General features: G+C 45.4%; 1 protein-coding gene across 1 annotated transcript in view; it reads right to left on the reverse strand.

Moving 5' to 3' along the window:
• Positions 1 to 27,303, reverse strand: part of LOC147885465 (calcium-transporting ATPase 10, plasma membrane-type-like) — a 550,097-nt gene that overhangs the window by 345,805 nt on the left and 176,989 nt on the right. Inside the window, exons 11-13 of the mRNA XM_087397042.1 lie at positions 15,750 to 15,805; positions 15,603 to 15,645; positions 15,192 to 15,275 (exon numbers count right to left, since the gene is read on the reverse strand). Coding sequence (XP_087253168.1) covers positions 15,192 to 15,275; positions 15,603 to 15,645; positions 15,750 to 15,805 — 183 coding nt within the window. The remainder of the gene's footprint in view (positions 1 to 15,191; positions 15,276 to 15,602; positions 15,646 to 15,749; positions 15,806 to 27,303) is intronic.

Genomic DNA, 27,303 nt, shown 5'->3' on the forward strand with positions numbered 1-27,303 from the left:
GCCCCTCGACCTCGACAGAGGGGTGGTACAGGTCCAGCTCCTGCTCCTCGTTCTTCATGTGGCGGTCTTGCTCAGTCACGTGGTGGTACAGGTCCAGTACCTATTCCTCGGCCTCGACAGGGGGGTGGTACAGGTCCTTCACCTGCTCCTCGACCCCCACCTCCCTCAGGCACACGCGACGCTTTACAGTGGGTTCCCGTACGTGTGCAGGTCCCTCCTTCAGTTCACGAGGGTACCTTAGTAGACTCTGCTTCACCTCGAGCTGTCCTTCCTGTCTCACCTTGCACAGTTCGAGACGCTGAAGCTTCGACCTCCTCCCCAGTTGCAGCTTCTTCCTTAGATCCAGCAGTGCCAGCAGATGTTCCTCTTGAGGACGGAGAGATCTCCGCGGCTGGGCAGACACAGGGTAGAGAGCATTCCTCACTCCCTCCCTTGGATAGGGGGAAGGGGATAGCTTACACTGTTGATCCTCTTCCCTCACAAGGGATCCTTCGTACTCCGGTGTCTGGATTGCTCCACAGGAACTCGTTTTCAGCCTTGGCAGAGAGTTCAGATTTCCCAAAGGAGTTTGTGCCCGCTACTTTTGGGGAGCCAGTGGTTGGGTTTCCTATTGACAGGGCTTCTTCTTCAGGTGCCAGGATTCTTTCCCCTATTGACTTTCCACCACTGGGTTCCTTCCCTCCCTCCTCGAGCAAGAGGTCTTCCCCTGTTGAGGGGTTTGTTTCCGCCACTAGGTCGGGTAAGCTGTTCCACTCTACATCCTCCCGTCGATGAGGATTATCAGTTGGAACATACAAGGCCTAGGTGGCGTCCCACATCGCCGCCGTAGACAGCTGATCCGGGATCAGCTTCATCCAGGTGTTACTGGGGGTCCCATTGATATATTATTTATTCAAGAGCACAAGCTAGATTATAGAGATTGTGCCAAGTCAGGTAAGTTGCTTTCAGGCCATACTTTTTGGTCGCCTGCATTGGACACTAGGGGAGGCACTTCTATTTCAGTTTCGCAGTCGGTTCTCCCCTTAGTTGTTGGGCATGGAGTCATTATCCCCTCTAGAGCTCAGTGGATTATTCTTTTGATTGGAGGACGTAAGGTTGGCTTCCTCAACCTATATGCCTCCAACATTAGAGGGGAACGTGTCCTTATGTGGAAGACTTTGCTCTCCTAGGCCCCCATTGTGGATTCTTGGGTGATTGGAGGTGACTTTAACATGGTCGAGTTACCTTCAGACAAAAAAGGGGGTAGAGAAGGCGGACTTCACTCTTTGGAGAGAGCAGCTTGGGATGCCTTCCTTTTCCATTTCTGTGGCAGAGATACTTGGTGTGATGATGCCTTTCTTATTCAGCCACAGTCCCTCCTGTTCTCTTGGTCGAACAGGAGGCAACAGATGCCTATTCATGCACGCATTGACAGATTTTATGTAGATGATTGGGCACTAGACAGAGGTGGATCGATATGCATTGCTGCGGGGGTTTCCACTTCAGACCACTTCCCTGTTGTTCTGGCTATCTCAGAGCCTCACTTTAGAGGTCGATCTGCCAACATCAGGATTCCAGATGCCTTTTACACAGAGGAGGACCTTACGGAGGCAGCCCTACGGATATGGTTTGCTCATGTCCAGGGTGGGTAGCCACATCCATCACATTTAGCCGCTGCCCTCTCTGGTATTAGCGACTTTTACTGCTCAGTTGCTTCTACCAGGAGACGAGATATTCTAAGACGTGAGATTGGTGTTCGCCAACAGTTAGCAGCTTTGCAGAGGGAAGAGCAAAAACGGCCTTCAAGTGCTTGGATTCAGGAGCGCCTTGCTGCAGCGAGGGCTCATCTGCAGTTATTGCTTGATCAGAGAGCAGAGTATGCCTTTCATGCATGGGAGTCCTTCTGGATTCAGATGGGTGGTAGAGTCAATAAACACTTTTTCTCTACTCTTGGCCCTAGACATAGTAGAGAGAGTGTATCTCAGATTATTGACTCACATGGGGTTTCACAGACAGAGCCAGATGACGTCTTACGCATAGCTTCAGATTTCTATGCCACCCTCCTTACTGCTGATCCTGAGACACACGATATAGAGGATGCTAGACAAGGCTATTTGGCAGAGTATCCCAGTGTTGGTGAATCCGGATATGCATGTTCTACTTGACGCACCTTTCACCAACATAGAGTTCAGGACTGCACTTTCAGCCCTTCACAAGGGCAAGTGCCCACGTTTAGATGGCCTCACCCCGTCTTTTTTCATTGCATTTTGGGATATGATTGGAGACTATATTACTTCAGCCATGCAGGCCATTTGGGACTCAGGCGAGATGCCTGAGTCGCTTACAGAGGGCCTCATCCACCTTATCCCAAAAGGAGGTAGCAGAAATTTATTGTCCCAGTGTAGGCCTATCACACTTCTGGGGACTCGTTACAAGATTCTGGCCAAGGCTATCAGCCTCCGATTGCAGCCACTTCTCCCTGATCTTATTCATGACACTCAGACGGGATTTGTGCATGGCAGAAGTATTTTTGATAACATTTTTTCTTTCTGGGAAGCTTCAGAGTGGGCCATGCAGAGTGGCCAGAATCTTGCCATTCTACTGTTGGATTTTGAAAAAGCTTATGACAGAGTAGATTGGAGTTTTTTGGAGGGCACCCTTCTACGCTTTGGATTCACTGATGTTTGGATCAGAGGTGTTTCCTCTTTGTACAGATCAGCCCATAGCCAGGTACTTATTGGTGGGGTAAGGGGTGAGAGATTTCAGATTTCAAGATCAGTCCGTCAGGGATGCCCCCTTGCTCCTTTCCTTTTTTGATTCGTGGCCGAAGCTATGAGCATCTATGTTAGATCTCAAGCTGACATCTTTGGGCTAAGACTTCCCATCAGAAGAGAAGAGGAGCTGCTTGACAGTGAGTTGGCTGATGACACAGCGATTTATTTGGATGCCTCTCCACAGACACTGACTTCTTTCAGGACAGCATTGGATTTATTTTGCTTGGCGGCAGGGGCGCAGATAAATTGGCATAAATCCAATGGCTTTTGGATCAGTGATGAGGACACTCCAGTTTGGGGGCTTGACATAGGGTTCACTTGGGTTCAGAGGGGTGTGCCTATCAGGTATTTGGGCTGCTAGGTCGGCTTGGGTATTTCTACCACGCAGCAGTTTGCTCCCGTGTTGGAGAGCATCAGAAGGAAGCTTCTCGTTTGGAGCTCAGCCAAGCTGGATCTTGCCTCTAGAGCTGTGGTGGTCAACCAGGTCCTCCTGGCCACTGCTTGGTTTATTTGTTCATGTTGGTGCCGTTCTAGGGACTGCATCATTCAGCTCATAAGACCGATCAGGAACTTTCTCTGGAGTGGGCTTGATGGCACAGCAGATGCCTTAGCCAGAGTGGCTTGGGAGACCCTCATCCTCCCTACACAAGATGGGGGTATCAATATTATTGATCCAGATTTACAGTGCAGAGCTTTACTTTGCAAGATAGTGGTGCGAGGACTTATGCCAGGACAGGAACCGTGGAAGGACTTTCTTATCAGCAGCATACAGAGATGCATACCTTCCTCAAGAGGAGATTGGATGAGCAATGTTAGATGGATCTTCACCACAGCACACCTCAGATCACCTTCCTCCCCTCTCATGGTTGCCATTCTGAAAGCTTGGGCTAGTTTTAGAAGCTCTCTTCGGAGGATTCCTCCTTCCTCCCGGGAAGAGATTGATAGGCAGCCCATCATGTGGAACGACAGTATTTTAGATTATCGTGACAGACCACTGGGTGCCTCACTCTACATGCAGTGGGCCAGGTGGGAGAGGGGACCTGCTTCTTCTTTGGGATCTTGGAAAGCTTTCCGTAGGCTTCCAGAGGAAACCAAGTCAAGGTTGACAGGACATCTCAGAGGGAGTGCAGGGAGGATCTTGCAGATTGAGACAGCCCTTCCAGAGGCTTGGATAGACAGAGATGATATGCCTCTCACTTCCTCCACTTGGGTAGGTACTTTCTCGAGAGGCGGGGTTCCACTTCAGGTCTTAGCCTTCCGAGATGCACAGGAGGATGCTTTGGTTTTCAATGTCCAGGATGGTGGCAGATTGCTCAGATCTATAGATGATATCTTGCTTGAGTCTGCTTTTCAGCCTATCAGGGTCGTAGGCGTTTTGATGCAGGGATCAAATTCAGAGTGGTTCTTAGACCCTGACCCCCGGTTACTCTCCACCGGGTCTTGGAGACTCTGGCTCTATGGACTAGTTCCCATCAGGTATTTACAGTGGGACCCCAGAGAGTGGGAGTGGATTGACGCGGGGCATCGAGAGAAGACCATCCCCTTCTTTCGTTACACGGTCAGTAATGCCAGGAGATTTCAGCTCAGTAGTAGAGGCTGGAGACCCTCCAGAGTTCCTCATTGGGAGACTTTTGGTATTACTGCGGATCAGCAGAGGTACTTCTAGAGGAGGCTCTGGAAATCCCATAGGAATAGAAAGATTACTATCTTCTTTTGGCTTTCTATTCATGGAGGGATTGCAGTGAACCTTTGGAGGTCCAGATTCGGAGCCGACCCTACTTGCCCTCGTTGCCTTTCTGCTTCAGAGTCTATTCAGCATTGCTTATGGGACTGTAGACAGGCGAGATTGATTTGGATGGGGATAGCCAGGATCTTCAGTCACTTTGCCCATTCCCCACTTTTTATGACTTGGGGCTCGGTGGCTTGGCTTTCTCTTACAGGACCTCAGGTTTTCTATAAGGGACTTGACTCCTCTCGGGCCATTTCGGTTCGACGTCATCGGGTTGAGTTCTGCTCATTGGATGTGGTTCCATACCGTCCTTTTACAGCTGTACATGCCTCTGTGGATACTTCTTGGGAGATTATAGCGAGCATAGCAGCCTGGCATATCTGGAGAGCCAGATGCACAGAGGCTATGGAGGGCACTCAGGTTCATCCCTCGCACACATTGGCTAGTATCTGGACAGACATCGTACACACTCTGATGGCCGTATGGACGGGTATGCAGGGGGACTCCCGTGCAGCCTCAGCTAGGAGGGCTTCTTTCTTCAGGGAATGGAAGGATTCTCCTTTCTTCTCTGAATCTACTACAGGGTTGAGATGGCACTTTCAGCCTCAGCCTTGGTTTCTTTCCACCTCACTCTGAGGGGTTTTTTATTATCCTCATGATTTCATGATGTATTCCGCTTTGAGCTTGCTCTCGCGGGTTTTTGTTCTTTCTTAATAGAAGTATTTTTCATGAAAAAAAAAAAAACAACAATATAACATACAAAAATTGTTGTGAAAATAATAAATATGTCATGAATATCTACCCGTACATATGTGAAAAGCTTAGCTAGGTCTACAGAGGGTATTTTGTTGGAGGTACCATTTCAGCCAATCAAGATAGTGGGCTTCATGGAGCAAGGCTCTCTTTCACAATGGTACTTGGCGCTACTCATTGCCCTGGGCTCATGGAGGCTGTGGCTCTATGGAGGTGTTCCAATTAATTTTTTGCAGTGGGACCCTAGGAAACGGGAGTGGATGGATGAAGGGCACCGAGAGAAGGGCATCCCCTTCTTTCGTTACACGGTCAATAATGTCAAGAAATTCCAGCTCAGTTGTAGGGGTTGGAGGCCCACCAGAGCTCCTCATTGGGAGAATTTTCAGATTTCTGCAGACTTGCAGAAACTTTTTTGGCAGAGGCTCTGGAAATCCCACCGGAATAGAAAAATCACTCTCTTCTTTTGGCTTTCTATTTATGGTGGGATAGCAGTAAACCATTGGAGATCCAGGTTTGGGACTGACCCTACTTGCTCTCGTTGCCTTTCTGCTTCGGAGACAGTACAACACTGCCTTTGGGATTGCAGACAGGCGAGAATCATATGGAAGGGGATTGCAAGACTTTTCAGCACTATGCTCCCCTTCTATATGACCTGGGGATCAGTGGTTTGGCTTACTCTTTTAGGGCCCCAGGTTTTTTTTGAGAGACATGACTTGTCTTGGGCTCTTCACATCCGACAACACCTTGTGGATTCGTGCTCTTTAGAGGATGTTTTGGCCACTCTCTTCAGGGCTGCTCATCCCTCGGTTGACTCTTCATGGGAGGTTTTAGCTAGCATTGCAGCATGGCACATTTCGAGAGCCAGATGCCCTAAGGCTATGGAGGGTTCTCAGGCTAACCCTTCTTAGACCTTGGCGAGTACTTGGATAGATATACAGTACACACTCTGATGGCCATATGGGCAACCATGCAGGGATCCTCTTGAGCAACCTCCTCCAGGAGAGTTACTTTTCTTAGGGATTGGAGAGTCTCTCCCTTCCTTACTGAGACTTCTACAGGGTTGAGTTGGCATTTTCAACCTCAGCCTTGGTTTCTTTCTACCTCATTCTTCTGAGGTGTTTTTTATTACATGCTTAGCATGTTGTATTTCTGCACAGAGCTTGCTCTAGCGAGTGTCTTTCTTACTTAATAGAAGCCTCTTTTTTGCAAAAAAAAAAAAGCTTAGCTAGGTGCATTTGAACTTTTATATGCCCCCCTCCCCCCCCCTCTTTCAATCATATGATTCCCCCCTTGCACATGGCATACCAATCAACATAAATGAGAATTAAGCTCTGTGTGTGTCCGATTCTCAAAACCATGTGTGTGTTGGCCCATTGGTGCCCCATACCATATGTGGGTCACCCCACATTATGAGCCACAGTCCCTGGAGGATAATATGCAGTAGCTATAGGAACAAGAATGGAGAATGATTGTGAACACAAGAGAGCAAGAAGTGAACACAAGTGAACTCCAACTGAAATGTTCAACTAAATGAAGCACAAGTACTTGGTATATATAGTCCAAGTACTAGAACATACTAAAACTCCAAAGTAAACTAAGTCCTACTCTATCCTACACCACCATATCATTGTATATATCTCTATAAATCCCCCCTCAATGATATGGCTGAAGTACTCTATAATGATTTAGAAGGGATGTGCACATTTTCAGAGCAAAAACCTACAAGCGGAAAAGTCCGAGTGATAATGTTTGGCACCAACCATGCTAGTATATTTCTCAAAGGAATATACAATTCTTTCATAATTTCTCGTTTATGGAACCATATACTTACTTATTTATCATTATAACCCTCATTTTAGACAACATCATCTATATATGAACAAATAGTGAACACTTTAGAAACGAGTTAGAAACTCCTATAAATCCCTCCCTACCATACTCTCTTTTGAGGATTATGGTAATCCAATCGATTTAAAATGGTTTCCCTTAGCTTTAGCAATCCCATATTTGAAGTATTGAGAAGCTCTCATGTAACAATCCTTTGATGAGTATAAAAAGGATATTGAAAATCTCATAATTGAAGCCATTATTATCAATAATAAATTAATCTCTAGTCCATTATCAAATATGGGAAGGCAAGGGAGGTATTTTTAAAATATTCCCAATTCTCCAAACCTAAGTACTTTTCAGGAAATGTGGTCCCTACTGAACTCCTTCCTACCATAATATGAATTAGGAAAAGTTGTAACTCTCATATACATCTTGAAATTTCCAATTCATCTCTTCTATCCCTATAAAAAATACAATTTTAAGCCTATAGATCATGAAATTTTGAATATTTTTCCTTTTTATAGCTCCTCAATCTGAGCTTAGGAGCAAAAGTTATGATCCATTCTTTGTAGGCTCTCCAAGGGTATTCTGCCGGCATAATAGTGTTGGGGCAAGCTCTTCAAACCATATTCCTTTAGCAGAATACACTCAGAGAAGCTATTAAAAAGACGTTATATATTTTTCTTAGCTCATCCTAAGGAGCTATGAAGAGGATATTTGCTCAAAATTTCATGATCCAACCAATGGTGAAAGGAAAAGAAAGAATATTTGAAAGTCATAAAATAAGTCGCTATTTGGACATTATATATGTATATTATATAAAGGTATATTTATATCTATCTCTGTTCATCAATATTTCATATGTAGGTACATATTCCTTGAAATAATTTGGAATTTCGTGCTCTCCAAAAATGACTTGAGCCTATATATTATGACCCCTCCCACCTTTTGTCCGCTCGTCGCTCAGGGGTTTTCGCTCAAAAAATGGAAACCCCCGATTTAGAAGTACCTAGAGTACCATAGTTGCACAAAGTCATCCACATGTGGATATAGCAACCTATGGGAGTACAAAAGAAAACAATATCATTTTATAACACCCCTTGACATTGTTTTAATGTCTCATATCTCCAAGCCATGTTGATGTCGTGTGAAGAGAAGTGTTGACCGGCTTTTAGTGAAGATATCTGCCACATTGTCCTCAGTGGAACAATATGTGAGATCAATGAAACCATTTGTGATACAATCCCACACATAATGATAGTGGTTTTCAATGTGTTTCATGCAAGCATGAGATAGAATATTGTTCGCAATAGCAATGCAACTCTGGCTGTCATAGAAGATTGGAGTTGCATTACCATCTTGAGCACGATGCAAGTCACGAATAAGCTTTTTTAACCACATACATCCCATAGTGGCTGAATTTGCAGCTTTGTATTCTACTTCACTGGAGGAGAGAGACACGTGGTCTTGCTTCTTACTGAGCCATGAGATGCACGTTGAGCCCAATGAGAAGCAATAGCCGGAAGTGGATCTATGATCAGCAATGTGTCCTAAACAATCTCAAAGAAATGTCACCATCTGAAGCATAATGGAGCCCATAGGAAAGTATACCTTGTACATATATGAGAACCCTCTTTGCTGCATTCCAATGCATGACTGTTGGACAATGCATGAAATGGCTAAGAATCCCTATGGCATAGGCAATGTCTAGCCGTGTGGAGCATAACTAGACCAAACTACCAACCAACTACTTGTACAATATGCCATCAAACTTTTCATCTGTATCATGCTTACTCAACTTGATTCCCTTTTCCAATGGAGTGGCCACCACTGGCTTAGAATTATCCATCTTAAATTTCTGCAACAATCCCTTCAAATATTTTGTCTAGACAGTAGTGTAAGACAATTCCTATGAATATTTTGTCTAGACAGTAGTGTAAGAGGCCTAAATCTGTCATATCAAAAGTCAGACACAAGATGGACTGCACTGCTGCAATTTCCTGTAAAATACTACCAGTGAGTATGATTTCATCGACATAAAGCACAAGCATGAGTAAATTTGATTTTTGTTGCAAAACATATAAATTTGGCTTTGTTTGAGTGTTGTGTATCTTATGATACCATGCACGAGTCACTTGCTTCAGTCATACAAGGCTTTCTTGAGCTTGCAAGCCTTGTTTTCTTGTCTCTGAACAACAAAACCCTAGGGCTGATGCACATAGACCTCCTCCTTGAGATCCCCATAAAGGAAGGTGGTCTTTGACATCCATCTAGTACATAGACCAACCATAAAACGGAGCAAGAGAGATCACAAAGCGAATGGTAGTCATCTTGGCCACCGGAGCAAAGGTCTCCTCATAATCTATCTACCCTTCTTGTGAATACCCCTTGGAATCTAATGAGCTTTGTACTTTTCAAATGTACCATCTGCATGATACTTTATCTTGTAGATCTATCTCATGCCAACCACATTCTTGCCAATGGGCACATCAATCAAGTCTCATGTAGCATTCTTTTGAATGTATCTAATCTTAGCTCTGAAGGTGCATAGTGGAGAGGGGGAGAGATAGGATAGGCTAGGGAGAGAGATAATGATACTCAAAGAGAGACATAATGAAATGGAAATGAAATAGTAAGAGCAATGAACAAATCAAAGTAATCACATGTAGACCAAAGAGCTTGTAGGCTTGATATTTGATTTTTTTTACACTAGACAAGTACAACTCTTATATAGAGCACACACACAGATATGAACACAAATGCATATGGGATAACTCCCAATGTGACACGTGGCATCCATAGGACATGCTTTTTTTTTTTTTTTGGGGGCAAAAAGAGACTTCTATTAAGTATTGAAGAAAACCGTTAGAGCAAGCTCCATATGGGATACATCATGCAATGCATGAAAAGCTCAAGAGCCAAAAAGAAAGGATTGAGGCTGATAGTGCCATCTCAATCCAGTAGAAACCTCCGAGAAAAAGGGAGAACCCCTCCAAACTCGAAGAAAAGGCTGCCCGTGAAGGGCCCTGCATGCTAGCCCATATGGCTATCAAAGTGTGAACCGTGTCAGTCCAAATACCCGTGAACACCTATGATGGGTGTATCTGGGTGCCATCCAAGGCCTTTGTTCAAAGTGGTTCCTCGACCAAGACCCCCGGCTACTCTCCACTGGGTCTTGGAGGCTTTGGTTTTACGGGGGAGATCCCATTAGGTATTTGCAGTGGGACCCTGGAGAGTGGGAGTGGATTGACACAGGGCATCAAGAGAAGAGCTCCCCGTCTTTTGTTACATGGTTAGTAATGCCAAGAGATTTCAGCTCAGTAGTAGAGGTTGGAGACCTTCCAAAGTTCCTCATTGGGAGACATTTGATATCACTGCGGATCTGCAAAGGTGCTTCTGGAGGAGACTCTGGAAATCCCACAAGAATAGAAAGATCACTCTCTTCCTTTGGCTCTCTATCCATTGTGGGATTGCACTGAACCTTTGGAGATCCAGGTTCAGAGCCGACCCTACTTGCCTTCGTTGCCTCTCTGCTTTGGAGACTATTCAACATTGCTTATGAGATTGTAGATAGGCGAGGATTTTAGGTATTCTATGAGAGACTTGACTCCTCTCGGGCCATTTTGGTTCGACGTCATCAGACTGAGTCATGTTCATTGGATGTGGTACCACACCTTCCTTTTACAACTATACATGCCTTGGATACTTCTTGGGAGATTCTAGCCAGCATAGCATCCTGGCATATTTGGAGAGCCAGATGCACAGAGGCTTTGGAGTGTACTCAGGTTCATCCCTCACACACATTGGCTAGTATCTGGACAGACACCGTACATACTTTGATGGCCGTATGGACGAGTATGTAGGGAGACTCCCGTGCAGCCTCAGCTAGGAGGGCTTCTTTCTTCAGGGAATGGAAGGATTCTCCTTTTTGCTCTGAGACTCCTACAGGGTTGAGGTGGCACTTTCAGCCTCAGCCTTGGTTGTTTTCCACCTCACTTGGAGAGGGTTTTATTTATCCTCATGATTTCATGATGTATTCCGCTTTGAGCTTGCTCTCGTGGTTTTTTTCTCTTACTTAATAAAAGTCTCTTTCTTGGGGGAAAAAAAAAAGAAGGGTTTATATAAAAAGTCTGAGAGAAATCTCGAGCTTTTACATATGCAATCTCTCCCAAAACTTCCTTCACTCTATTGAACACTGCTTCACAATTCTCACTCCATTGCAGAGGCTCTTCTATCATAGCTTGTTGCAAAGAGTACAACAACAAAGAGACTAAGTGTATGAACCTTGTAATATACTTCACTTTCTACACAAAAGTATGCAACTGTTTAGATGTAGAGGGAGTTGGTAATAAGATAAGTGCTTTCACCTTCTCTGGATCAAGTTCAATGCCATTTTGAGACACTATACGTCCCAATAACTTCACTCTAGAGCATCCCAAATGACACTTCCGAGGATTAAATTGTCCTCCTACATCATTCATTCTGTGGAACACTTGATCCAGTCTCCAAGCATGCTCTCTCTTGGAACTATATACACATATATCATCGAAAAATGCTCTGTCAAATTTATCAATGATGAAGGAACATGGTGGAGACTGAGAGAGAGAGTAGACTAGGGAGAGAGGAAGTGATATTCAAAGAGAGACATAATGAAATGGAAATGAAATGACTATAGCAATGAACCAAAATGAAGGTATTCACATGTAGACCAAAGAGCTTGTAAGTTGATACTTGATTGATTTGACACTAGACAAGTACAACTCTTATATAAGAGCACACACACACATATAAACACCTATGCATATGGGATAATTCCCAATATGACATGTGGCATCCATAGGACTCGCTAGACTAAAAACACCTACTAGACACCTAGTACACTCATTTTTTACTCACTTTGGATTCATATTCTAACACCCCCCCCATGAAGGCAAGGTGAGAGACTACTGGAATGGAACCAAGGCCAGAACATGACAATGATGGTCTAAGGTGAGGGACTATAGGAATGGAACCAAGAACAGAACATGACAATGACGGTCATCAAAGTGTGTACCCTATGTAACTCAAAGGCTAAAGTCTGAGTGTGTTGTTCAGAGGTTGATCCAAGAACTCTCATGGCTTGAGACTCAACATGCTCAAAGGCTCACGTTATAGCATGGCTACATGACCAGCTCATAGGTCTAGGAATACACCAACATCCTGGCCTGGCCTGATAATAACGAGACCTATCAAAGCCAATACATGGCTCCCACAATACATCCCCCTCTAAACCTATTAAAGCCAATACATGGCTCCCACAGTACATCCCCTCTTGGCTCCATGGGCTAATGAGAGCATGGAGCCACACACCAAAACAAAATAGGAAAATACATCTTTTTAGGAGGACACTCCAAGTTGAGACACACCAATACATGGCCGTATGGACGAGTATGTAGGGAGACTCCCGTGCAGCCTTAGCTAGGAGGGCTTCTTTCTTCAGGGAATGGAAGGATTCTCCTTTCTTCTCTGAGACTCCTATAGGTTTGAGGTGGCACTTTCAGCCTCAGCCTTGGTTGTTTTCCACCTCACTTTGAGAGGGTTTTATTTATCCTCATGATTTCATGATGTATTCCGCTTTGAGCTTGCTCTCACGATTTTTTTCTCTTACTTAATAGAAGTCTCTTTCTTGGAAAAAAAATATATACATATATATGGAGTAGATGGGCTCGCTCTTGGAAGCTCTTCAGGGTGATGTGCGGGCAGAATGGGAGAGACAGGTGGCAAGATGGAGTGCGGCTGTTGCAGACCTGTCAGGGGGAGCTGGTTCCACACGAATGACAACCCAGGATGGACGGAGATGCGGGAGCTAGTGCGGGCTCCGGTTAGCAATAGGATCCGCAAGTGCCGACTAGTTCTAGACTAAAGGGGTCTAGTACATATTCGGGTGGCGGTGGTGCAGATAAGGGAAAAGGAGTGGTTGTAGAGTCAGTGCAAATTGAGGAGGATTGGCAAGCCAAATATGAAGAACTGGCAGAAGGCATTGTGGAATCCGTTCTTTGCAACAGCAAAAGAATAGATGCGTTGAAGCGGCAGAGGCGTTCACTTTGTTTGTGGTTGGAATTGTGCGCCCATTATTTTAGTTTGTCACTACCTCCTCGTCCTCCTTGGTTGCCGGATCCCCTTCCTATGAGCCGATGACGATTCAAAGACCAACGACAGCACATGAACGATGGTAGCAGCAATTATCACCGGGAGCATGGATAGATGAGGTACTGCCCATGGAGCAGTGGCCTAAACAGCAGGTGGTGGATAGATCCAAGCTGTATCCATTATAGTGGCTGATGGATCTGGAGCAGTATCAAAGATTGAAGATGTTCATGCAGAAGAGGCAGTTAGAGACAACTGCGGCTGCTAGTTTGAGTAGAGCGACGATGCAGTTGCAGAGAGAGTTACATGAGAGAAGTGATGCGGGACTGGTGGCATTGATGCACCTGTTCAGTACATTTCTAGTTTGGATGAAGAGTAGAACTACAGCGATGGTTGCGGAAGGGCCTCACATAATAAAAAATCGAAGATGTCCAAAATGCGAGATGCTTTTGGACAGGCAACATCGAAAATGTCTGAAATGTGGAGATGCTTTTAGACAGGGAGGAGAAATAACAAAGGACGTTCAGACAGGTATTGCGATTACAGAGAGTGGATGTTTTTTTGAATGTTTCAGGAATGAGATGCTTTGTAATTGTTGTGTACTGAGTGAAGGGTGAGATTTAACTTACCGCACCTGATTCTCTGCCGAGGCTACGCCTAAAATGATTGTTGCACATACACTTTGCACCATGTAAGGCATGTGACTTCAGTCCAAGGGATGTGCATGCGGGGTTCGCACAGTCCACCGTGAGTGCCATGTGTTATTGCATAACCATGCAGGTTAGCAGCAGTGACCAAGAGGGGTGTGCAAGGGTAGGTTAGCCACATGGGTTGACGGTTCGGATCTCCAAGCAGTTGGGATCTTCAACAGCTGCTTCTCTAACCGTCAGACGGTTTTGTATGCATGCTATTACTAGCATTCTACTATCATTTTGTACACAGTTGTTGTGCAAGCTATTTCTCCGGAATACAGTGTTCTTTGTTGTCCTGTCATAAGATGAAATAAAATAAAATACCACTATAGAGTGTGCCAACAAGTTTTCAGGGGGAAAAAAAGTTCCCGCTCCATCCAGCATGTGTGTGCATACATGCACCCATGCAGCAAGTGCACATACACACATATGTGCATGCACATGCATGCGCATGTGTGTGCGTGTGTGATTCTTATGTGGTGTTGAATCTTGGAAATGTTATAGGATTGTGATGTGTGCATAAATTTTCACATGTTTTGGCTCAAAAGATTTTGATTTCATCATAAAAAATTGTATACTTTCCTTGATATTAGACACCGTCATGCCAATGGAATAATATGAACATTGATGGTCATGTGATGGAATAATATGAATATGGAACAATGAGTAAACTTGATTTTCTCCATGGTGACGGTTCAGTAGTCCTATTGGCCGACAGTTCTACGTCCATACTTGCTGCCTCAGACCGGCTTACATATATGATGACTCCTTTAGACCTAACTTGCACATACAATGATTGCTTGATACCTCGCTACCTCTGAGGTGTCCCATATACTAGATGACTGGAGATGTTTGTCCTATTGCGTAATTGTGCTGATCTACTTTTCTGCCCATATTCCAGTTGTTTCAATATCTATTCTATGTTGCATGGGCCTTGTTGATTGACTTGTGTATTCCATTCTCGTGGATGTTACACGTATCATTTGTTTGTTCTTTCCCGTAGCGTCTGCACACATTTATGACACTACAAGCACTCCTAGACACCTAGAACTATAGAACTCGCACTAGAACTCACCAAAACTGACTCAACTTGACTTCATTTCCTAACAAGACGTATGCTTGCTATTATCTTTTGGAGACCAGACTAAAACCTAAGTTTATTATAATATGCACCTCATCTCTTGAATGATGACAGATGATTCTTACCAATTCTTTTCTATAGAAAAACAAATATTGATAAGATCTAGTTTTAAGAAAAAATATTGTTTTCTTAGTTTTATCAAATAATCTTGTGAACTAATTGCTAACCATGTTCATGGTGAGAGTGCCTGTCTTGTCACTACATATTGTGGTTGCTGAGCCCATAGTTTCACAAGCTGATAGGTTTCTTACCTACAAAAATTCAACAAAATAAGATCAAAGATACCTAGAAAAATAAGGCCACAGAAACAATGAAATTTGTGTTTTTCCTCGAGAACAATATTGCTATATGAAAAATGTAATACTTATGAGATTTGTTAACTAAAAGTCAAGTGAGAGATTCCACATAGGCAAGCTCAAATTCTGTGCTAAAATAAATCTTAGGGATGTACATCCTTTGGGACTGCCATTAAATGCAGGTCACAACTTACAGAAAATCATTAGATTTTTGAAACAAGGTTTTAACGATACAACAAAAACTATAAATTAAATTGATACTGAAACTCGTTACTTTCTTACAAGTGCATTGTCCTCCATCATCTTGTGCATTGAGTATGCAAGTCTGCATGGAAAGATCTGATGTCATTCAAAATTGTCCTTTAAAAGTAAAATCTTTACAACCAATGCAAAAGATTTTTCTTAACAAGGGATGGGTTAAGTGTGTACGTCAAAGTGACTGCTAAAGGTAGACCCTCAGGGACTGCCACGACCACAATTGTTACCTGCAGAAAATGGGAAGCAATCAAATCTAAAATACTTGAACCTTTTAAAGCGGAAAATAACTTTTCTGATTCTATCTTCATAACACTAAGAAAATTATTATCTTACTACTACAAATGCAACTGTATTTGATCCCAAAAACGAGAAAATGGATGTGAGAGAATCAAGTAGCTTATCTCAAGTTCCCCTATGTAAGAGCATAAGACTCAACTTGACCATAGAAAACAAATACAATAGGTAGGAGAAAAGACAAAAGCTCAAGGAAGAAGAGGAGAAGAGAGCTAAGGTGGAGAGGAACTCATGAGGAGAGGGAGTGAAGGAGCTAGTCTCTCCATAAGTCTGAGGTGGGCTTCAAGACTCCCTTAGTCCTTGAGGAAAGCTAGCTTTGATACCATATGAAGAGACATGGAGGTAGGAGAATGCCAAACTAACTAGGAACGGAATGGAAATATGGAAAGCAAATTAAAGACAAGTGCTAGGCAATGATAACCAAAATACTCACATGATATAAAGCTTGATGTTGATTGATGTGAATGACTCAAGACAAGTTCAACACTATATAGTGTGACACTAGACTCTAGAAAGCCATAGTGTATATGGGATAACTCCCAATATGACACATGGCATGTCTAGGACTCACTAGACTATAAAACACCCCCTACACACCTAGTACACTCATTTTCTTTTTTTTTCCATGAAAAAGACTTCTATTAAGTAAGAACAAGAACCCGCGAGAGCAAGCTCAAAGCGGAATACATCATGAAGTCATGAGGATAAATAAAAAAAACCCCTCAGAGTGAGGTGGAAAGAAGCCAAGGCTGAGGCTGAAAGTGCCATCTCAACCCTATAGTAGATTCAGAAGTAGATTCAGAGAAGAAAGAAGAATCCTTCCATTCCCTGAAGAAAGAAGCCCTCCTAGCTGAGGCTGCACGGGAGTCCCCCTGCATACCCGTCCATACCGCCATCAGAGTGTGTACGATGTCTGTCCAGATACTAGCCAATGTGTGCGAGGGATGAACTTGAGTACCCTCCATAGCCTCTGTGCATCTGGCTCTCCAGATATGCCAGGCTGCTATGCTCGCTAGAATCTCCCAAGAAGTATCCACAGAGGCATGTACAGCTGTAAAAGGACAGTGTGGTACCACATCCAACGAACAGAACTCAACCCGATGACGTCGAACCGAAATGGCCCGAGAGGAGTCAACTCCCTCATAGAAAACCTGAGGTCCTGTAAGAGAAAGCCAAGCCACCGAGCCCCAAGTCATAAAAAGTGGGAAATGGGCAAAGTGACTGAAGATCCTGGCTATCCCCATCCAAATCAATCTCGCCTGTCTGCAATCCCATAAGCAATGCTGAATAGACTCCGAAGCAGAAAGGCAATGAGGGCAAGTAGGGTCGGCTCCGAATCTGGACCTCTAAAGGTTCACTGCAATCCCTCCATGGATAGAAAGCCAAAAGAAGATAGTGATCTTTCTATTCCTGTGGGATTTCCAGAGCCTCCTCCAGAAGTACCTCTGCTGATCCACAGTATTACCAAAAGTCTCCCAATGAGGAACTCTGGAGGGTCTCCAACCTCTACTACTGAGCTGAAATCTCCTAGCATTATTGACCGTGTAACGAAAGAAGGGGATGCTCTTCTCTCGATGCCCCGCGTCAATCCACTCCCACTCTCCGGGGTCCCACTCTAAAAACCTGATGGGAACTCCTCCATAGAGCCAAAGCCTCCAAGACCCGGTGGAGAGTAGCTGGGGGTCAGGGTCTAAGAACCACTCTGAATCTGATCCCTGCATCAAAAGACCTACAACCCTGATAGGCTGAAAAGCAGACTCAAGCAAGATGTCCTCTGTGGACCTGAGCAATCTGCCACCATCCTGGACACTAAAAACCAAAGCATCCTCCTGTGCATCTCGGAAAGCTAAGACCTGAAGCGGAACCCCGCCTCTCGAGAAAGTACCTGCCCAAGTGGAGGAAGTGAGTGGCATATCATCTATGTCTATCCAAGCCTCTGGAAGGGCTGCCTCAATCTGCAAGATCCTCCCTGCACTCCCTCTGAGATGTCCTGTCAACCTTGATCTGGAAGCCTACGGAAAGCTTTCCAAGATTCCAAAGAAGAAGCAGGTCCCCTCTCCCACCTAGCCCACTGCATGTAGAGTGAGGTACCCAGTGGCCTACCAAGGTCATCTAAAATACTGTCGTTCCACATGATGGGCTGCCTATCAATCTCTTCCCGGGAGGAAGGAGGAATCCTCCGAAGAGTGCTTCTGAAACTGGCCCAAGCTTTCAGAATGGCAACCATGAGAGGGGACGAAGGTGACCTGAGGTGTGCTGTGGTGAAGATCCATCTAACACTGCTCATCCAGTCTCCTCCTGAGGAAGGTGTGCACCTCTGTATGCTGCTGATAAGAAAGTCCTTCCACGGTTCCTGTCCTGGCATAAGTCCTCGCACCACCATCTTGCAAAGTAAAGCTCTGCACTGTAAATCTGGATCAATAATATTGAGACCCCCATCCTGTGTAGGGAGGATGAGGGTCTCCCAAGCCACCCTGGCTAAGGCATCTGCTGTGCCATCAAGCCCACTCCAGAGAAAGTTTCTGATCGGTCTTCTGAGCTGAATGATGCAGTCCCTAGAATGGCACCAACATGAACATATAAACCAGGCTGTGGCCAAGAGGACCTGGTTGACCACCACCACTCTAGAGGCAAGATCCAGCTTGGCTGAGCTCCAAAAGAGAAGCTTCCTTCTGATGCTCTCCAACACGGGAGCAAACTGCTGCGTGGTAGAAATACCCAAGCCGACCTGGCAGCCCAAATACCTGATAGGCACACCCCTCTGAACCCAAGTGAACCCTATGTCAAGCCCCCAAACTGGAGTGTCCTCATCACTGATCCAAAAGCCATTGGGTTTATGCCAATTTATCTGTGCCCCTACCGCCAAGCAAAATAAATCCAATGCTGTCCTGAAAGAAGTGAGCATCTGTGGAGAGGCATCTAAATAAATCGCTGTGTCATCAGCCAACTCACTGTCAAGTAGCTCCTCTTCTCTTCTGATGGAAAGTCTCAGCCCAAAGATGTCAGCTTGAGATCTAACATAGATACTCATAGCTTCGGCCACGAACAAAAAAAGGAAAGGAGCAAGGGGGCATCCCTGACGGACTGATCTCGAAATCTGAAATCTCTCACCCCTTACCCCACCAATAAGTACCTGGCTATGGGCTGATCTGTACAAAGAGGAAACACCTCTGATCCAAACATCAGTGAATCCAAAGCGTAGAAGGGTGCCCTCCAAAAAACTCCAATCTACTCTGTCATAAGCTTTTTCAAAATCCAATAGTAGAATGGCAAGATTCTGGCCACTCTGCATGGCCCACTCTGAAGCTTCCCAGAAAGAAAAAATGTTATCAAAAATACTTCTACCATGCACAAAACCCGTCTGAGTGTCATGTATAAGATCAGGGAGAAGTGGCTGCAATCGGAGGCTGATAGCCTTGGCCAGAATCTTGCAACAAGTCCCCAGAAGTGTGATAGGCCTCCACTGGGACAATAAATTTCTGCTACCTCCTTTTGGGATAAGGTGGATGAGACCCTCTGTAAGCGACCCAGGCATCTCGCCAGAGTCCCAAATGGCCTGCATGGCTGAAGTAATATAGTCTCCAATCATATCCCAAAATGCAATGAAAAAAGACGGGGTGAGGCCATCTAAACCTGGGCACTTGCCCTTGTGAAGGGCTGAAAGTGCAGTCCTGAACTCTGTGTTGGTGAAAGGTGCGTCGAGTAGAACATGCATATCCGGATTCCAACACAGGGATACTCTGCCAAATAGCCCTTCTAGCATCCTCTCTATCGTGTGTCTCAGGATCAGCAGTAAGGAGGGTGGCATAGAAATCTGAAGTACACTCATTTTTTGACTCACTTTGGCTTCATATTCCAATAGGCAAGACATCTTAAGTTGAGGGAGGCATACTATGTGAGGGGGGCCTCAATTTCTATCAAGTTTTCAGTCGAGTCGCGTGTATCCAGACAGCCTCATGTGCTTCCTTGAGCTTAACATTTGAAAGATGGTGGCTAGTGTCAAAAGCTAGCATTGAGCTGCACTTTGTGGCCTAGTGATGTGGATACTAACTTTGACCTAGCCACCTTAGTGAATGTCTAAGACCAACCAAGTCCCAAGCTCGCAGTGGAAATCAACGGGTGGAGCTGAAAAATGTTTTCTTGGATGGTGGGGCAGCAGTGAACATCATGCCAAGAGGTACTCTTCAACAACTGGGTTTGAAATTGACAGCTGACGTACATTTTCAAGTGCGCATGGCGGATCAACGTAAGGTGAAGCCTATGGGGGATGTCAAAGGTGTTCACATGAAGATTGGGGGAGTTACATTCCTGTCCAATTTTATCGTACTTAATATGACGGAGGGTGAGCAGAATTATCCTCTACTTCTCGGTAGACCATGGTTACACTCAGCAAAGGCCTGAAGTTCGACTACCTTTGGGATCCACATCCCTAGAAATAGACATGGTTGCTCGAAGGGCTTGTCACCAACTTGTGGAACTTGGGGAAGAGGATTTTGAAGAAGAAGAAGGGGTGGAAGAGGAGCGATGGGCACTTGGGGACTGGCCCCTCCCCTACGGAAGGAAGAGCTGGCCTATGTAGAGGACTCACCCTTCCAAGATGAAACCTATGCAACAACAGCACGAGATGATGATGAGAGCTTGACGTACTCGTTGGAACATATTGGACGCACTTGTTGGAGCATGCTGAACCAGATGAGGAAGAAGCTGTCATCTTGGATTGGATGGGGGCCCTGGGATCCTTAGCCATCAACATGGTGGAGTTGTGTCGAGAAGAGGATCTTGAGCCAGGAAGCCTCTGCACCACCTAGTTTGGCTGACCTAGTGTATGAACGGATGCCTTTTTGTCTTTGTAATAATCCCCACATGTATTAGCGAATGATGACCACAAGTACCAGACCAAGTGGTGGAGAGGTCAACAGGGTGACTCAAAGACAAGACCATGAAGTAGCAATGGAAGCAATGGAGGCAGACAACATGGATGCCTCATACCAAGAAAAAGACCATGGGGTCACAACAGAGGAGGAAGAGGATGCTATACAAGAAGATGATGAGATGGCTGAGCATAGTGATGGTATTAAAGAGGACACTCATGAATCTATAGAAGAAGAGGATGACCACATAGATGATGTATTGGCTGAGCACAATGATGGTATTAGAGAAGACACTCATGGATCTGTAGAAGAAGAGGATGACCACTTACTGATGTCACTCAAAGGCAAGTGGTGCTGGAAATGACTCTTGGAAGGGTTATTGAATCCATTGTGCATCTTGACCAACCTAGGAGGGGCCAAGAGACTGGACAACTTGAAGGAACCGTCCACATTCACACTGGAGTCTGGAACTTCAGACGTGCAAGGCAAGCCCACAGCATACAAGGAGAAGAAGATGTCACAGACCTTGCTCTACTCGACTTATACATGTTAGAAGTTGACCCCCCAACGACACAAGATATTTGTGAAACTACATACGAGGTGGATGGGCTACCATATAGAGGAATGCTCAAGCAAGCACAAAAAGGCAAAAAGAGAATGGGCCCAAGTGGTGCCCGGCAAGGCTGTCCATGCTGATATTCAAAAGATGGAGCAAGCAGGGTTGATCTACCCTGTTGACTACTCCGAATGGTTTAGTGGCATTGTAATGGTGCCCAAAAGAGAGACTAGCAAACTTTGAGTTTGTGTCGACTATAGGAGTTTGAATACGGCCACACGTCGAGATATGTTTCCTCTCCCCTTCACTGACAGGGTGCTAGAAACCGTAGCTGGTCATGCTCTCTACTCCTTCATGGATGGATACAGTGGGTATAACTAGGTTCAGGTGCGAGAGAGAGATCAGTTAAAGACTACCTTCATCACCCAATGGAGAACTTATGCTTACCGGATGATGCCTTTTGGTCTGTGCAATGCACCGGCAACGTTTCAACGTCTTGTCACCAAACTCTTCCAGGATAACATCGGAAAGTTTCTTGAGGTATTCTTGGATGACTTCTCTGTGTTCAATGGTAAGAACGCTTCTCACCTCGAACTTGCTATTCAAAATGATCACATGAGTAAGTTGAGGTGGGTTTTTGATAAGTGTAGAGAAGCTAGGTTGCGCTTGAATCCGGACAAATGTTTCTTCCTCACCTTGCAAGAGTTTCTCCTTGGTCACATTGTCTTGGGAATGACCACAGACCCAGCAAAGGTGGAAGTGATATTGACCTTGCCTATTCCTCGCACACCCAGAGAAGTCAAGTCCTTTTTTGGGACATGTGGGTTATTATAGAAGATTCATCAGGTTCTATGCCGACATAGCGGTGGTGTTGACAGAACTCCTTCGCCAAGAGCAGTCCTTCAACTGGTCGGCACCTCAACAACTGGTGTTTGACAACCTCAAGGACCGTCTAGTAAAGGCACCCGTCTTGTGGCAACCTCAATGGATGTCGTTTTTCATGTGCATGTAGATGCAAGTGGGCTGGTGATTGGGGCGATATTGGCCCACCAACCAGATGAAGAGCACAAACTCGACCTACCTGTGTACTTCGCAAGTAGACAACTCAACGGAGCAGAAAGAAACTATAGCACCACTGAACGTGAGGGCTTGGGCATGGTCTATGCCATGACGAAATATCAGCACTATCTCTTGGGTAGTAAGTTTGTCATCATTACTAATCATCAGGCTCTCAAATACTTACTAAACAAACCAACGCTTGGGGGGAGACTGAGCAGGTGGATTCTTCTATTTCAAGAGTTTGACTTTGACATCCTAGTGAGAGCAAGACGATTGCATCAACCTGCAGACCACTTGTCAAGGATCTCTTCAGGTGAAGCAGCCATAAGAGTTAATGATGACCTTCCAGATGCGGGCCTCTTCCATGTCGGTGTCACAGTACCAAAAGATGATTTCCTGTTTGCTGTGGAGTGCTTTCCCCCATGGTATGCAAACATTGTACACTTGTTGTCTACAGGTGAGTTCCCCAAAGGGTTAACCCCAGCACAAAAGCAAAAGTAGATTGCTCAGGCTGCTCCTTTCAAACTGATCGCGGGTTAGCTGTACAAGCTGGGGAAGGACCACATTTTAAGGAGGTGCATGCTCCCTCATGAAACACAAGCCATCCTTCAGAAGGCTCACTCAAGAATGGGGGGAGGTCATATGGCACCAAAGGCCACTGCTAGAAAGATAATGGGCTTTGGGTTGTGGTGGCCAAAGCTATTCCAAGATGCTATGCTCATGTGCGCTACTGCGACTCATGTCAAAGAGAGGGGCCAAAGCCTACCCGACGGGAGTACCTTCCCCTTCAGCCATCTAGCCCTGTACCACCCTTCTATAGATGGGGATTGGATTTTGTTGGACCCATCTCTCCTGCAACTCAAAGAGGGAACAAGTATGCTCTGATTGCTATTGATTAGGGCACTAAATGGGGTGGAGGCGAAGGCTGCGAAGACTTGCACTGCTCAAGTTGTGGCCTCATCCTTGTATGATCAAATCATTTCTAAGTTCGGATGTCTTGTGGAATTGATGAGTGACAAAGGTACCCACTTTCTCAATGATGTCATTACTGACCTCATCACCCACCTACAAATTGTTCACAAGACCTCTAGTTCATATTACCCTCGAGCCAATGGTTTGGCCGAGAGCTCCAATCGGACCATGTCTCATATTGTAGCTCGGTTATTCCTTCATTCCTTGGCAGATTGGGATATTCTACTACCAACTGCTCTTTTTGCTTACAGAATAGCATGCAATGCTAGCACTGAATATTCACCATTCCAGCTAGTTTACGGTCTGGAGGCAGTTATGCCCTATGAGTTCCACATGAAGACTACTAGGATCATGGTAGAGATGGATGATAACTTGGAGGCATGCACACTTGAGCGATTATGGGATCTTGAAGCCTTGGATGAACATTGTCATGAAGCAATCCTTGCTCAAGAAGTATGGCAAAGGAGGCAGAAAGCATGGCATGAGAGAAATCTCAAGAAGAGGGAATTGTCTTGTTATATTTTAGTAAGGTCCTGAAGCATAAACCCAAATTTGTCAGTGACTGGACAGGGCCCTTCTTTATCACAAGGATTATTCCCAGGAGGGGTTTATTTGGCCACCTTGGAGGGCAAGAAGTTACCAGCACCTGTCAATGGCTCACGAGTAAAGAAGTATCATCCTCATTGAATCTCTTTCTTTGGATAAGGATTTCCTTTCCTATTATTTGGATTTTTATTCATTAAAAAATAAAAAAATGTATTCCTTTTCCTAACCTTGTCAAGGTTCTACTCTCTGCCAAGTTGTGCTCTTTTGGTGGGAGATCAATAAATATTGAGCTTTTTTCTCGTTCTTTGGCAAGATGGAAATAACCCTTGCCTTCTCTGGAACACACTTCTCCTTAATCCGTCTTTACCCCTCTGTCACCAGGTTAACCCCCTGTTCACCCATGTTCACCTCCAGGTCACCCATGTTTACCCCTTGTTCACCTCTAGGTCACCCATGTTCACCCCCTATTCACCCAGGCTCACCTTAGTTCACCCATGTTCACCCCCAGTTCACCCATGTTCCCCCCTATTCACCAATTTTTTTTTTTGCAAAAAGGAGACTTCTATTAAGTAAAAAAGAAACTCGCTAGAGCAAGCTCTGTGCGGAAATACAACATGCTAAGCATGTAATGAAAACACCTCAGAGGAATGAGGTAGAAAGAAACCAAGGCTAAGGCTGAAAATGCCAAGTCAACCCTGTAGAAGTCTCAGCAAAGAAGGGAGAGTCTCTCCAATCTTTAAGAAAAGTAACTCTCCTGGAGAAGGTTGCTTGAGATGATCCTTGCATGGTCACCCAAATGGCCATCAGAGTGTGTACCTCTTTCCCTCTTATGGTTGCTATTCTGAAAGCATGGGCCAGCTTCAGGTGTACTCTTCGTGGGATTCCCCCTTCCACTCGTGAAGAGATTGAAAGGCAGCCTATCATGTGGAACGACAGTATTTTGGATGAGCATGGCAAACCACTTGGAGCTTCTCCTTACATGCAGTGCCAAGATGGGAGAGGGGCCCTGCATCTATTGTGGGAGCATGGAAAGCCTTCAGGAAGCTTCCTGTAGATCGACAGGCCCAGTTGGTTCTTAATCTCAAAGGGAGTGCAGGGAGAGTCCAACAAATCGATGCAGCCTTGCCCTTGGATTGGGTGGACACAGATGATATGCCTATTACTTGCTCCACCCAGATGGGGGCTTTTTGTAGATTGGGAGTTCCTTTACATGTGATTGCTTTTCGTGACACTCCTGAGAATGCCTTAGTCTTTGATGTTTCTTCGGGGGGCAAGCTGTCCAGATCCACAGATGATATCTTGTTGGAGGTACCGTTTCAGCCAGTCAGGATAGTGGGCTTCATGGAGCATGGCTCTCTCTCATAGTGGTACTTGGATCATGACCCGCTTCTCATCGCCCTGGGCTCATGGAGGCTGTGGCTCTATGGAGGTGTCCCGATTAAGTTTTTGCAGTGGGACTCTGGGGAATGGAAATAGATAGATGAAGGACACGGAGAGAAGGGCATCCCCTTCTTTCGTTACATGATCAGTAATGGCAGGAAATTCCAGCTCAGCTGTAGGGGTTGGAGGCCTACCAGAGTTCATCATTGGGAGAACTTTCACATTTCTGCTGACATGCAAATTTTTTTTTTGGTAAAGGCTCTCGAAATCCCACCGGAATAGAAAAATCACTCTTCTTTTGGCTTTCTATTCATGCTGGGATAGCAGTGAACCAATGGAGATCTAGGTTTGGAGCTGACCCTTCTTGCCCTCGTTGCCTTTCTGCTTTGGAGACAATACAACACTGCCTTTGGGATTGCAGACAGGCGAGAATCATATGGAAGGGTATTGCAAGACTTTTCAACACTTTTGTTCACCTACCCTTCTTCATGACCTGGGATCAGTGGCTTGGCTGACTCTTTTAGGGCCCCAGGTCTTCTTTGACAGACTTAACTCGTCTTGGGCTCTTCACATCCGACGACATATTGTGGAGTCGTGCTCTCTTGAGGATGTTCTGGTCACTCTCTTCAGAGCTGCTCATTCCTTGGTTGACTCTCCATGGGAGATCTTAGATAGCATTGTAGCATGGCACATTTGGAGAGCCAGATGCACTGAGGCTCTGGAGGGTTCTGATCACCTCATGTTCACCTCGAGTTCACCCCTGTTCATCCCTACCATGTTAACCTCTAGGTCACCCCTAGTTCACCCCTGTTCACTCCTATGTCACCTCCCCATGTTCATCTCCATGTCACCCATGTTCACCTCTAGGTCACCCATGTTTACCCCTAGTTCACCCCTATTCACTTCTATGTCACCTCCCCATGTTCACCTCTCTGCCACCCATGTTCACCTCTAGGTCACCCTTGTTCACCCCTAGTTCACATCGCTGTTCACTCCTATGTCACCTCCCCATGTTCACCTCTCTATCACCCATGTTCACCACTAGGTCAACCTTGTTCACCCCTAGTTCACCACTTTTCACTCCTATGTCACCTTCCCATGTTCACCTCTAGGTCACCCCTGTTCACCCCTAGTTCACCTTTGTTCACTCCTATGTCACCTCCCCATGTTCACCTCTCTATCACCGATGTTCACCTCTAGGTCACCCATGTTCACCCCTAGTTCACCCCTGTTCACTCCTATGTCACCTCCCCATTTTCACCTCTATGTCACCCATGTTCACCTCTAGGTCACCCATGTTTACCCCTAGTTCACCCCTGCTCACTCCTATGTCACCTCCCCATCCCTGTTTACTCCTATGTCACCTCCCCATGTTCACCTCTCTGTCACCCATGTTCACCTCTAGGTCACCCATGTTTACCCCTCGTTGAGCCCTGTTCACTGCTATGTCACCTCCCCATGTTCACCTCTTTGTCACCCATGTTCACCTCTAGGTCACCCTTGTTCACCCCTAGTTCACCCATGTTCACTCCTATGTCACCTCCCCATGTTCACCTCTCTGTCATCCATGTTCACCTCTAGGTCACCCTTGTTCACCCCTAGTTCACCCATGTTCACCTCTCTATCACCCATGTTGACCTCTAGGTCACCCCTGTTCACCCCTAGTTCACCCCTGTTCACCTCTAGGTCACACACCTGTTCACCCCTAGTTCACCCCTGTTCACTCCTATGTCACCTCCCCATGTTCACCTCTCTGTCACCCATGTTAACCCCTGTTCACCCCTAGTTCACCCATGTTCACTCCTATGTCACCTCACCATGTTCACCTCTAGGTCACCCCTGTTCACCCCTAGTTCACCCCTATTCACTCCTATGTCACCTCCCCATGTTCACCTCTACGTCACCCTTGTTCACCCCTAGTTCACCCCTGTTCACTCCTATGTCACCTCCCCATGTTCACCTCTCTATCACCCATGTTCACCTCTAGGTCACCCATGTTCACTCCTATGTCACTTGACGGGTTTCTCCTTGTACACATCAGTCCACA

The sequence above is a fragment of the Dipteris shenzhenensis genome, chromosome 25 (assembly GCF_047967505.1).
Source record: "Dipteris shenzhenensis isolate YYH24624 ecotype China chromosome 25, Dip_SZ_1.0, whole genome shotgun sequence".
NCBI lineage: Eukaryota > Viridiplantae > Streptophyta > Polypodiopsida > Gleicheniales > Dipteridaceae > Dipteris > Dipteris shenzhenensis.